At 42.4% G+C, this 13,046-nt stretch overlaps 1 protein-coding gene across 1 annotated transcript in view; it reads left to right on the forward strand.

Annotated features, from left to right (window-relative positions):
• The window catches only part of sytl5 (synaptotagmin-like 5), an 81,387-nt gene extending 68,808 nt beyond the window's left edge, over positions 1-12,579 (forward strand). The window contains exons 9-17 of the mRNA XM_041843823.2: positions 540-635; positions 8,952-9,020; positions 9,696-9,874; positions 10,164-10,266; positions 10,806-10,967; positions 11,070-11,178; positions 11,306-11,441; positions 11,587-11,795; positions 12,058-12,579. Coding sequence (XP_041699757.2) covers positions 540-635; positions 8,952-9,020; positions 9,696-9,874; positions 10,164-10,266; positions 10,806-10,967; positions 11,070-11,178; positions 11,306-11,441; positions 11,587-11,795; positions 12,058-12,200 — 1,206 coding nt within the window. The 3' untranslated portion in view covers positions 12,201-12,579. The remainder of the gene's footprint in view (positions 1-539; positions 636-8,951; positions 9,021-9,695; positions 9,875-10,163; positions 10,267-10,805; positions 10,968-11,069; positions 11,179-11,305; positions 11,442-11,586; positions 11,796-12,057) is intronic.
• The last annotated feature ends 467 nt before the right edge of the window (positions 12,580-13,046 follow it).

A 13,046-nucleotide genomic window follows, 5' to 3' on the forward strand; every position in this document is an offset into this window, starting at 1 on the left:
CAGTGGTTTGTCTGATTAACTCAACTGTATGAATGAGATAATGAGCTTCAATAAGGAGCCCAGTTAAGAGCTCATTAGTGAGTTTAGCCTCACATCAAAGCCTGTAGCAGCAGCTTAGTAGCAGGGCTGGAGGCTGTGAGGTGGAACAGGTGTAGATGAGAACCACTGACTTAGGGTCATTACTCCTCCATATTTACTGTAGGTGTGCATTTAAATAAGCTGTCTGATCTTTCTACACACGTGAGTACACACTCACACACACGCACGGACACACGCGCATACACACGCATACACAGACACACACACTCACACACTCACAAAGAGCTCAAAGACAGTGTGTGATAAGCGAGTAATCTAATTAACACACTGGCCTGTCTGATTAAATCCTGACCTGTCTGATTGAATTTAAAGTTGCCACAGAAAACAGACTGAATCGCCACACTGACATGATGTATTTACACTGTATTGCCTTATTACTGTGAATCTACAGAGAGATTCCATTGGCTGACGTCTCCTTTGATGGTTTCTGTGTTCTATAGGAGTTTGATGATAATGAGAAAGACGAGGACATCGATGCTCTGATGTCGGTACACAGCAAGGCCACCAGCCGACGCATGAGCTGCGCTGTGTCCACGGTAACACCCTGCGGTATCGCAAACACAGACACACACAAACACAAACGCGCACACACACACAGATAATGGAAATAAAGATGAATCTACCACGCTCTGGTACACAAGAAGACAGACTGGCACACACACACACACACACACACACAGCCCATAAAGAGGAGTGATGAGTCATGGCTGTGTTGAAACCAGTGTGTGAACAGTGTCAATAGGGCCAGTGGCCTCAGAGCTGAGGAACAGCAGGGCAGTGTCACACACACAGAGCTCACAGCACAGCTCACATATAGACATTTACTAGGAGGCAGGCCCATTAGCCTAAACACACAGTTTTTTTGTTATATACTGTATTACAGTATGTATGTCATTTGTATGTGTGCTATGCTCTGGTAGAGCCTGGCTTAGAACAACATTTTTGTTTATTTTCTCACAACACTAAACAAAATAATTAGCTGAGTTTTGTGATTGACAGAGTCATACTGACAGACTCTCTTCAGTTCAGATATTGAGACCTAGGTCTCTTTTACAAATGAGCCCTGCAGAATACAAACATACACACATCCCACTGGGCACAGACTATTCCCACGTTTGTTCAACATCATTTTGTTGAAATGACTTGGAAACATTGTTGATTCAACCAGTGTGTGCCCAGTGGGATCATATACGAATTGCAATCAATAAATAGGAAATACCCCCAAAATATACAAGAGAAGAAAAACACAATCATAAAAAATAATAAAATCGGAGACATCGCTAGGTTAACAAGCGACACACACGATGACATTTATGATTTCACCACAGACATGACTAACGGCATTAATTCTGGCCATGGGCTCTGCTCTCAATAACAGCAGAGGTGGAGGGCCATGATTACAGAGATTATGGAGATGAATGATGACTGGCTTCTGTGAATCTCTCTGCTTGAAAATATTGTATGAATAGAACAGAATGAATATTGGATGAGGGAAACACACACACACACACACACACACACACACACACACACACACACACAATATATATCTATAGCAGCAGTTCTTCTTATAATATTCATGTACACTATGAGTAATATTCATCATAACTGAATCCCGGTGTTCCGGTTCCTGTGGCATGCATTGAAACGTGTGGCTTTCTAGTGACTTTCTTTTGCAAAATAACTATGTATTAACAGACTTATTTTCAAATAATTGTCAACATATAACATCACATTAAGGTGTGGTACGTTAACTGTATTACAAGGAACAATAGCAGGTCTACTTCGCTCCAGCATCTGGCATATTCTGTCTGTTCACCTTCTGGCATATTCTGTCTGTTCACCTGTGGGAACATGGCGGCTCTCAACACCCGACAACAGAAAGAGTTGGCCAATAATATTGGCCACTACTATTGTTCGTGAGGAACAATGGCTGTGGCTCCTGCTTTTTGTTTCACATCCATGGGCTTATCAACACTAAATCTAACAATGACATCATTAATAATACATTCTTCTTTTTTTTTTACAATGGCAACCCTAGCTATTCTCTCTCTGAATGTGAAAGGTCTAAACTGTCCTATTAAACATTCCAGCTGTCTTGATATCCTAGCAAGAAACCATGTTAATATAGCAATGCTCAAAGAAACACACCTGCTCCAAAATAACCATTTGTACAAACTGGCTGCTTTTTCATCAGCCCCAAATAAAACTAAAGATGTAATCTTAATGATACATAAGAAACTTAAAATTACCATTGTGGGTAAAGGCGAAGACCAAGAAGGCAGAATTACTTTCCTTAAATGAATCCATAATGGAAAGAAAATTGCCTTTATTAATGTGTACGCGCCAAATTAATATGATCCTACATTTTTTGATTCTCTGAACAGTATATTGTTAGAATTAACTGAATTCCATCTGGTTATTGGGACAGATATGAAGGCCATTTTTGACATGCGGGACAAATCTAATAAGACCATCTACAATCCACATGCAACCAAGGCTCACCAGCATATACTCTCTGAATACAACTTCATTGATGCCTGGCAAACACATAATCCTAAAGCAAAAGAGTACACTTTCTATTCAAACAGACATCAATTATTTTCAAGAATCGATGTCATACTATTATCTGCACCTCTATTTTCTTTAATTAAGAAAATAGAAATTCAACATATGAGCTTGTCTGACCACGACACTTACTACTGCCAACTTCCAATTTCAGAATCTCCTAAAAGAGCCACAAGATGGCGTTTCAATGTTTCATTACTACAAAATCCTACTTTCTGTGATCAATTTAAAACGGAACTAAATTAATTAATAATGAATTAGCAGCCAACAAGTGCTCAACATATGTGGGAACTCCTTCAAGACTGTTGGAAAAGCATTCCAGGTAAAGCTGGTTGAGAGAATGCCAAGAGTGTGCCAAGCTGTCATCAAGGCAAAGGGTGGCTATTTGAAGATTCTCAAATATAAAATATATTTAGATTTGTTTAACACTTTTTTGTTTACTACATGATTCCATATGTGTTATTTCATAGTTTTGATGTCTTCACTATTATTCTACAATGTAGAAATAAACAAAAACCCTTGAATGAGTAGGTGTGTCCAAAAATTTGACTGGTAGGGTATATATATATATTTTTTGTAGGACATAAAAGACTGTAAAAACACTAGGAAATCAGCTCCAAGTGATTTTAATTTAAGAAATCAGTTCCCAAGTATTCCCACGCATAATAGAGAGACGTGCAAGCAAGGTTTGAAATGATTATGTTTTATGCAAACAATCAACACTATATATCCAAAAGTATGTGGACACCCTTTCAAATAACTGGTTTGGCGGATGCCGAGAAAATGCCATCTGCCCCAATGCATAGTGTCAACTGTAAAGTTTGGTGGAGGAGGAATAGTGGTACGGGGCTGTTTTTCATGGTTCGGGCTAGGCCCCTTAGTTCCAGTGAAGGGAAATCTTAACGCTACAGCATACAATGACATTCTAGATGATTCTGTGCTTCCAACTTTGTGGCAACAGTTTGGGGAAGGCCCTTTCCTGTTTCAGCATGACAATGCCCCTGTTCACAAAGCGAGGTCCATACAGAAATGGTTTGTCGAGATCGGTGTGGAAGAACTTGACTGACCTCACAGAGCCCGGACCTCAACTCCATCGAACATCTTTGTGATGAATTGGAACGCCGACTGCGAGCCAGACCTAATCGCCCAACATCAGTGCCCGACCTGACTAATGCTCTTGTGGCTGAATGGAAGCAAGTCCCCGCAGCAATGTTCCAACATCTAGTGGAAAGCCTTCCCAGAAGAGTGGAGGCTGTTATAGCAGCAAAGGGGGGACCAACTCCATATTAATGCCCATGATTATGGAATTAGATGTTCGATGAGAGGTGTCCACATACCTTTGGTCATGTAGTGTATCTGTTTGGGCTTCTGCTCAAGAACAAATCGGCCCTCGGCTGAATCTAGTTGATGATCCCTGCTTTAATGTTTACTACATGATTCCATATGTGTTATTTCATAGTTTTGATGTCTTCACTACATTCTACAATGTAGAAAATAGTAAAGATAAACAAAAACCCTTGAATGAGTAGGTGTGTCCAAACTTTTGACTGGTAGGGTATATATATATATATTTTTTATAGGACATAAAATACTGTAAAAACACTAGGAAATCAGCTCCAAGTGATTTTAATTTAAGAAATTAAGCAGGTGTCCACATACTTTTGGTCATGTAGTGTATCTGTTTGGGCTTCTGCTCAAGAACAAATCGTCCCTCGGCTGAATCTAGTTGATGATCCCTGCTTTAATGGTTCAAACAGCAGACCAATCAGCGTGTTACAGTGCTTAGCAAACTTTTGGGAAAAATCGTGTTCAACCAAATACAATGTTAAATTAACAACAGACTTTCAGCATGCTTATAGGCACTCAACATGATCAGCACTGACACAATTGACTGATGATTGGCTGAAAGAAATTGATAAGAAGTTTGTGGGAGCTGTTTTGTTAGACTTCAGTGCAGCCTTTGATATCACTGATCATAACATATTGCTGAAAAAACTAAGATGTTATGGATTAACATCCTCTGCCTTATCTTGGCTGGACAGTTACCTATCCAATAGAACACAGAGGGTTTTCTTTAATGGAAGCCTCTAATGCAAATTTGGTTGAGTGTGGTGTACCACAGGGCAGCCGGCTTAGACCATGATTGTTTTCTGTGTTTACTAATGACCTTCCACTGACCTTGAATAAAGCCTATGTGTCCATGTACCCTGAAGACTCAACAGTATACACGTCGGCTGTAACAGTAAAATAAATAACTGACACCCTTAACATAGAGCTCCAGTCAGTTTTAGAATGGGTAACTAGCAATAGACTGGTGCTAAAATCTAAAAAACTAAAAGCATAATTTTTGGGACAAATCACTCCCTCAACCCTAATTCTCATCCATCTATTATTGAATAATGTGTCTATTTAGCAAGTTGAAGAGACTAAAATGCTGGGTGTCACCCTAGATAGAAAGCTATCATGGTCAAAACATATAGACTCAATGGTTACTAAAATGGGAAGAGGTCTGGCCATGATAAGGCGTTGCTCTGCTTTCTTGATATCTCAGTCAACCAGACAGATCCTACAGGCCCTAGTTTTATCGCACCTGGACTACTGTCCAGTTGTGTGGTCATGTGCGGCAAAGAAGGACATAGGCAAATTGCAGTTGGTCCAAAACAGAGCAGCACGTATTGCACTTAGATGTACATGGAGGGCAAATGTCAATTACATGCATGTCAATCTCTCCTGGCTCAAAGTTGAGAACTCTTCACAGTCCCCAGTCCCCAGGTCCAGAACAGAAGCTGGGAAACACATAGTATTAAATGGAGCCATGACTAAATGGAACTCTCTGCCACCCCAGGTAACTCAAGCTAGAAATAAAAACAGATTTAAAAAACAGATAAAAGAACACCTTACGGCACGACGGGGACTGTGAAGAGACACACAGACATTTTTATGTATTTTGCATTGTATTATGTATTTTATTATGTATGTAATGCGTGGTTGGGATACATACGACTGTGATATGTGGTTGTCTTGCCTGGCTATCTTAAGATGAATGCACTAGCTGTGGGTTGTCTGCTGAATGGCTCAATTGTAATGTAAATGTAGTGCTATGTATGTGTATTTATGCATATTATATATTTTATTTGTTATGTTGTTTCCTGTTTGGACCCCAGGAAGAGTAGCAGCTGCCTCGGCAGCAGTTAATTGAGGATCCTAATAAATACTAATACTCAAATACTAAATTGTTAAGGACTGGGGAGTTTCTCAGGATAAAAAAAAGAAACAGAATGCAGCTAAGCACAGGCAAAATCCTAGAGGAAAACCTAGTTCAGTCTGCTTTCCACCAGACACTGGGAGATTATTTTACCTTTCAGCAGGACAATAACCTAAAACACAAGGCCAAATCTACACTGGAGTTGCTTACCAAGAAGACAGTGCATGTTCCTGAGTGGCTGAGTTACAGTTTTGACTTAAATCTACTTGAAAATCTATGGCAAGACCTGAAAATGGTTGTCTAGCAATGATCAACACCCAATTTGACAGAGCTTGAAGGATTTTAAAAAGAAAATGGGCAAATGTTGAACAATCCAGGTGTGGAAAGCTCTTAAAGACTTAGCCAGAATGACTCATAGCTGTAATCGATGCCAAAGGTGCTTCTACAAAGTATTGAATCAGGGGCGTAAATACTTATGTAAATTAGATATTTCATTTTCAATACATTTGCGAGACTGTTTTCACTTTGTCATTATGGGGTATTGTGTGTGTAGATGGGTGAGAGGAATCTATTTAATCCATTTTGAATTCAGGCTGTAACACAACAAAATGTGGAATACTGTAAGTCAAGGGGTATGAATACTTTCTGAAGGCACTGTAAATCCATTCCAAGCCAGACTAAGTCCTTTCTAAAATAATTAAGAACTCCTCTTCTCTAAACAGAAAACATGCACGACTCAGCCCGTACTCTACACAGACCGGTGTGGCATAACCAATCAGAGCTGCAGTAGGCCTATATGCAAATAGACTATTGCCATATATGGATCTGTGGCATTCACTTTGAACTGGACTGTGTTTACAACATGAGCGGTCATGAGTAGATGCACTTCTTTTGAGATCAAAGCGAGAGCTGCATGTAGCCACTTGTGCACATTTGTTCATATCCTTTTCTAGTTAGTGAGTTAGTAGCCCAGTTATAGTTAATTTGTAGTCAGCAACAGGGGAGTGATTGCTTCCTACAAGAGCACAAAACATGTACATTTCTAGACATCTTTGAAAAGCGAGTCGGGTAAAGAGCTTTTTTTGTCTTAAAGGGGCAGTGTTGCATTTTGAGACAGGCATGAATAAACTAAGTAGCCAATAGGCAGAGGGTAGCATAATTTGTCTGATTCTCTGTAACAATGGTATGGGAATAATAATGCATTTTATTTAGTAAAGTGGTTTCTTGCATCAAACAACACAACAACATTTTCAGTCACCTCATTGTCCGAAGGACAATAGATAAACAGGTTAATGTCAAGCCCTGCATGTTTTTTTCAAAAGTCTCATGGAATGTAGGCCTACATTGAACACCACATATTGGCTGCTACTGTAGGCTGAATGATAGAACAGCTATTTCCATGTTAAAATTTTATGGGATGCATTTTCTCCATTGTTTTTGATGGTAGGCCACTCTGGTAGGCCTACATTATGCTCAAATAGCCACAGTAACCTACTTGACCACTGTCTGAAACTGTAACTTAAAGTGGGTACAGCCTCAGTGTTTGCAGTAAACGCGCTGGAAGTTGCACAGAATTATCACAACGTTCAAGTTTGCGCTCAGCAGACCTGACATTTGCTCAGTGCCCAAAATAATTTGAGGGAACATTGCTGATCACTTCATCTCATTATACACAGACAATATTTTACTATATCTAGACAATGTATCTCAGTCGCTCCCAAAGGCATTGAAGATCATATATAAATTCAGCTTCATCTCACGCTATAAAATCTATCTAACCAAATCAGCCCTACTGCCTCTCAAGACCCCGATGGAGGACTCCATCTCTACTTATGGAGTCCCAATTATTTCCCATTTTAAATATTTGGGAGGAGATATACAGTACCAGTCAAACGTTTGGACACACCTATTCATTCAAGGGTTTTTCTTTATTTTTACTATTTTATACATTGTATATACATTTATACCTTGTCACAACACAACTGATTGGCTCAAACGCATTAGGAAGGAAAGAAATTCCACAAATTAACTTTTAACAAGGCACACCTGTTATTGAAATGCATTCCAGGTGACTACTTCATGAAGCTGGTTGAGAGAATGCCAAGAGTGTGCAAAGCTGTCATCAAGGCAAAGGGTGGCTACTTTGAAGAATCTCAAATATAAAATATATTTTGATATCTTTAACACTTTTTTGGTTACTACATGTGTTATTTCATAGTTTTGATGTCTTCACTATTATTCTACAATGTGGAAAATAGTAAAAAATTAAGAAAACCCTTGAATGAGTAGGTGTGTCCAACCTTTTGACTGGTACTGTTTCTTTCCTTAGATAAAACCATTGCCAGAAACTTTAACAGAACGCTCAAATCAATTCAATCCAACCTCAGTAGATGGGATTGGGGGGCTAGGCGGGGTGAAAGGCATGGTTTCTGGGTGGGTGGAGAGGGAGGATGCTGGTGGGTTGATGGGGACTGAGCTGGGGTTATCTTTGTATGCATTTCTTTGATCGTTTTTTTGTACCTGTAACCCCCCTTTCAAAATAAAAGAAGACAAAACTAAATAAATAGTTGGTCACAAAAAAAAGAATGAAGCACAGAAGGCTGATTCTCTTGTATCCACTAAAACACCATTGCTCCCGGACATGTTGCTTTTTTGGAAGCGCATGTGTGTAGTTGTCATTGATATTTACTGGTGCTTTCAGCCTGTCTGCTGTATCCTTTTCTGTTTATTCATTGAGGAGTTATAATCAGGTCCAACTTCATCTTATAATCACCATGGCAACCCTGCTAGATTCTGTTTTGTGTCAGTGTCTGGTGCCTGGGGTTTCTGCTCTGGTACGTGGGGTCTGTCCTCTTGTCTCTGTCCTCTATCCTCTTTACACTTTCACATGTATCACCCCTCTCTCCCTCCTCCTTCTCTCTCTCCTCCTTCCCTCTCTCCTCCCTCTTCCTTCCCTCTCTCCTCCTTCCCACTCTCCTCTCTTTCTATCTCTCTCCATCACTTTCTCCTCTCTGCCTCCTCCTTCTCTCTCTCCTCCTCCCCCTGCTGGCTCGGGGTCTATTCTTCCTCTGGCTCCTAGTCTTCTACTCCCGGCTCAGAGAGAAAATGGGGCTTCCTCAGTGTCCCTGGTGACTCGGACGCAGAGACTGTGAGTTCTTGCCTCCTTGTGTATTTGTGTGTGTGTGCTTGCATGTGTGTGCCCCACTTATTGTGAATATATTTCCACCAAGCTGTGCCACTCTGCTCCAATTGCTGCCACTGACTGCCTAAATTGGTCATTCATCATACTGGCTCACTCTATCACATAAATGTGATAGACTTGAGGGTTTTACATTCCCCAGCCAGACCCATCGCTCACCAAATGACTAAATCTGTCCATTCTGCATTTTTACCTGCACAAAGACTAAAGGCTATCCCTGCCTCCATCTGTCTTCCTCCTTTTCCCTCCATTTCATTCTTAATTTCCTCCCTGCTCTGGCTTTCCTCTTCTCTCTCCCTCATCTTTTCTGATTCTCTAACCCTGATCCTCTACTTCTCTGTCCTCCATTCTGATCTTTTCCTCTCCCCTCTTCCCCCTCCTCTATTACACTATTTTAATCATTTTGCTCTCTCCCTACCCATCTCCTCTCTCTTCTCTCTTTATCCTCTCTCCTCTCTTTCCCCCTCTCCTCTCTCTCCCTCTCTCCTCTCTCCCCCTCTCCTCTCTCTCCCTCTCCCCTCTCTCTCCCTCTCTCCTCTCTCTCCCCCTCTCCCCCCTCTCCTCTCTCTCCCCCTCTCCTCTCTCTCCCTCTCTCCTCTCTCTCCGCCTCTCTTCTCCTCACAGAGCAGTCTGAACAGTATGATGAGTATGTACAGTGAGACTGGTGACTATGGCAACGCCAACGTGAGTGGAGAGCTGCTGTTGAACATCAGCTACAGCTATAAGACAGGCGCTCTCAACGTCCTGGTGAAGGAGTGTCGTAACCTGGCCACCGGGGACGAGAAGAGGCAACGCACAGACGCGTAAGAGCACACACACACACTGAAAAACCTATGCTTACTGTGCCTACAGTTTTAAGAAATTACACACACACACACTTCATTATCACACATTCCAACTTGAAAAAGAACACACACCTCTTAACAGCACAGTTCCTGACCGTCAGCTCAACTTGAACCAATCCATGACTGAAGTGTGAACTCAGCATGACCCACAATAACTGTGACAGTCATGGTATGTCAGAGTAACCCGATCACGGCATACATGTCTTCCTATGGAGTGTGTCTGAATGACTGTCTTTTCCATTGGCAGCTATGTGAAGGCGTACCTCCTCCCAGATAAGTCTCGCCAGAGCAAGAGGAAGACCAGCATCAAGACCAACACAATCAACCCTGTATTCAACGAGAACCTTAGGGTGAGGGACTGTTTGTGTTTGTGTGTGTGTGTGTGTGTGTGTGTGTGTATGAAAATGTATGTAGCTTGGGAAAAACAGTAATATGTAATAGGTTTTTTTTGTGATCATGAGAATGTGTGTCCTCCTTGGATGGGATCAAGTTGCCTGGAGACTGTGTGTGTCTCAATAGGAGTGTGTCAGTCAGCAGGTGTTCATGCTGATGTAGATCTTAACTTGATCACCCTGTTGCAGGAGACCCTTCCACATAATAATTCACATTTCCTGTTGCTGCACGATTATTTTCCTGCTGTAGCAAACTGAATTAAGATCCTACATCTGTACATTATATAAAGAAATGAAGCCTGCTCCTCCCATGTGTTTTCATTAACCTGTACCACCATACCTACAGTGTTTCAGCCTTCATAGCCATCAATAGCCTTCATCTCAAGCACCCCTGGTGTACATTTTATTTCTGTAAGAGCATCGGCAGGAACTTTGGTTTGGTACTCAGTCCTACTCTCCTGTCGTCTCTCTCTCTCTCCTGTGCTGTGTTTGTGTAGTATGTGATCAGCCACTCCCAGTTGGAGACACGAACGCTGCAGCTGTCTGTGTGGCACCACGACCACTTCGGACACAACAGCTTCTTGGGGGAGGTGGAGCTGACCTTTGACTCCTGGGAGTTTGACAGCAACATGGAGGAGTGGTACTCTCTGCAGCCCAAGGTATCCTGTGTGCAGATGGACAATAGTGTATATGTGTGGATTTATACAGCACTGTATGTTTATCAGTGGTAAATGCTTTAAGTAGATTTGTTCAATGTGCAGCTGGACTGTAGTATGGACTCCACGCTCCAGTATAAAGGGGAGCTGACCGTGGTTCTGAAGTACATCCCTGCAGAGAAGAACCTCATGCTACCCCTGGACCAGGTCCAAGGTGCTCCACAAAACCCCTCTGTTTTAATTGCTCCAACCCATCACTAACACATATCATTCAACTAATGACATTTCATGAAAGACTGTTTGGACTTTTGCTCATTCACCTCTTCCTCTCCTCCTCTCAGTGAAGAAAGGCTTTCTGAAAGGAAAGAAGACCAGCATCAAGCTGCCTAAAGGAGGCATGGTGGAACTGCTGGTCAAGGAGGCCAAGAACCTGACCTCTGTCAAGTCTGGAGGCACCTCAGACCCCTTTGTGAAAGGGTGAGACCCAGATAGACCCATTCAGTTTCATCCAGCCTTCATTCCTAGTAAGAATGACGGGAAGAAGGACCTACTAGCTAGCTACCTAATTCCTATTCCTCTGACAGTTTTGTATGTCTTGTTTCCTGTATCCCCATCCATCCAGGTACCTGCTCCCTGACAACAGTAAGTCCACCAAGCACAAGACGGCGGTGGTGCGTCGCACGGTTAACCCTCAGTGGAACCACACCTTCACCTACTGTGGCCTGCAGGCCGGAGACCTGAACAACGTGTGTCTGGAGCTCACCGTCTGGGACAAGGAGGCTCTGGCCAGCAACGTCTTCCTGGGGGGAGTCCGGCTCAACGGAGGGACAGGTCTGTCTGTCTGTCTGGGAAGAGCCAGGGGCTGTGATGGGTTGTTTGGTGTTGGACATCTCTGCTGTTCTGCTCTTCTTTTGTTCTCTTCTCTGGTCTTCTCTTCTGTAAGCTTCTCCTCAGTTTAACTCTAGTCTTCACTTCTCTTATTTTCTCTCTCTTCTCAGAGGTTATGGTGATTTGTAGCATATTCAGTCAGCATAACGCCGTAGGGATATGGAGTGTATAGAACAGATAGTGATGATCTATTGTCTCCCTACAGGCCAGAGCTATGGGAACGAGGTGGACTGGATGGACTCGTACGGAGAGGAACAGCGGCTATGGCAACGCATGATTGACAACCCGGAGGTCCCCCATGAGTGTACACTGATGCTGAGGTCCAGCATGTGCAAGCGCAACACATGAGATGGAGGGAGGGAGGTTTAAGAAGGACAAAAGAAAGAGGGACAGAGAGAGGTGGCGGAAAAGGGAGAAACAGTGGAAGGAAAGAGGGGGAGAGAGAAGAAGAGACAAAAAGAAAGAGGACAGTGGTTGATAGTGATCCATATCCATGCTCTATCCCGCAATACAGAGCTGATGACATCACCCCACTTCCTGACCCTTGAACCCTAACTTCTGAGCTACCCTGATCCTGCACTGGGGTTCGTGGTCCTCTACCTGGTAAAGAGGTCAACCAGTCATGCCTTACACACACATGGCCATACCCAGCCAATACCAAGCACTGCTACTACTACTACTACCACTACTACTACTGTACATTATGTACAGGTAACTGCCAAAATAATGGAAACACTTGAGTAAATGAGAGATACAAAGTATATTGAAAGCAGGTGCTTCCACACAGGTGTGGTTCCTGAGTTAATTAAGCAATTAACATCCATCGTGCTTAGGGTCATGTATAAAAATGCTGGGTAGGCCATTATTTTGGCTACCATGGCTATGCCCCATAGCATGACAATGCCCCCATCCACAGGGCATGAATGGTCACTGAATGGTTTGATGAGCATGAAAACAATGTAAACCATATGCCATAGCGGTCTCAGTCACCAGATCTCAATCTAATTGAACACTTATGGGAGATTCTGGAGCGACGCCTGAGACAGCGTTTTCCACCACCATCAACAAAACACCAAATGATGGAATTTCTTGTGCAAGAATGGTGTCATGTCCCTCAAACAGACTTCCAGACACCTGTAGAATCTATGGCAAGGTGGTGGCCCAACGCCCTATTAAGACACTTTATGTTGGTGT

This window comes from Coregonus clupeaformis, chromosome 23, assembly GCF_020615455.1.
Source record: "Coregonus clupeaformis isolate EN_2021a chromosome 23, ASM2061545v1, whole genome shotgun sequence".
Classification (NCBI taxonomy): domain Eukaryota; kingdom Metazoa; phylum Chordata; class Actinopteri; order Salmoniformes; family Salmonidae; genus Coregonus; species Coregonus clupeaformis.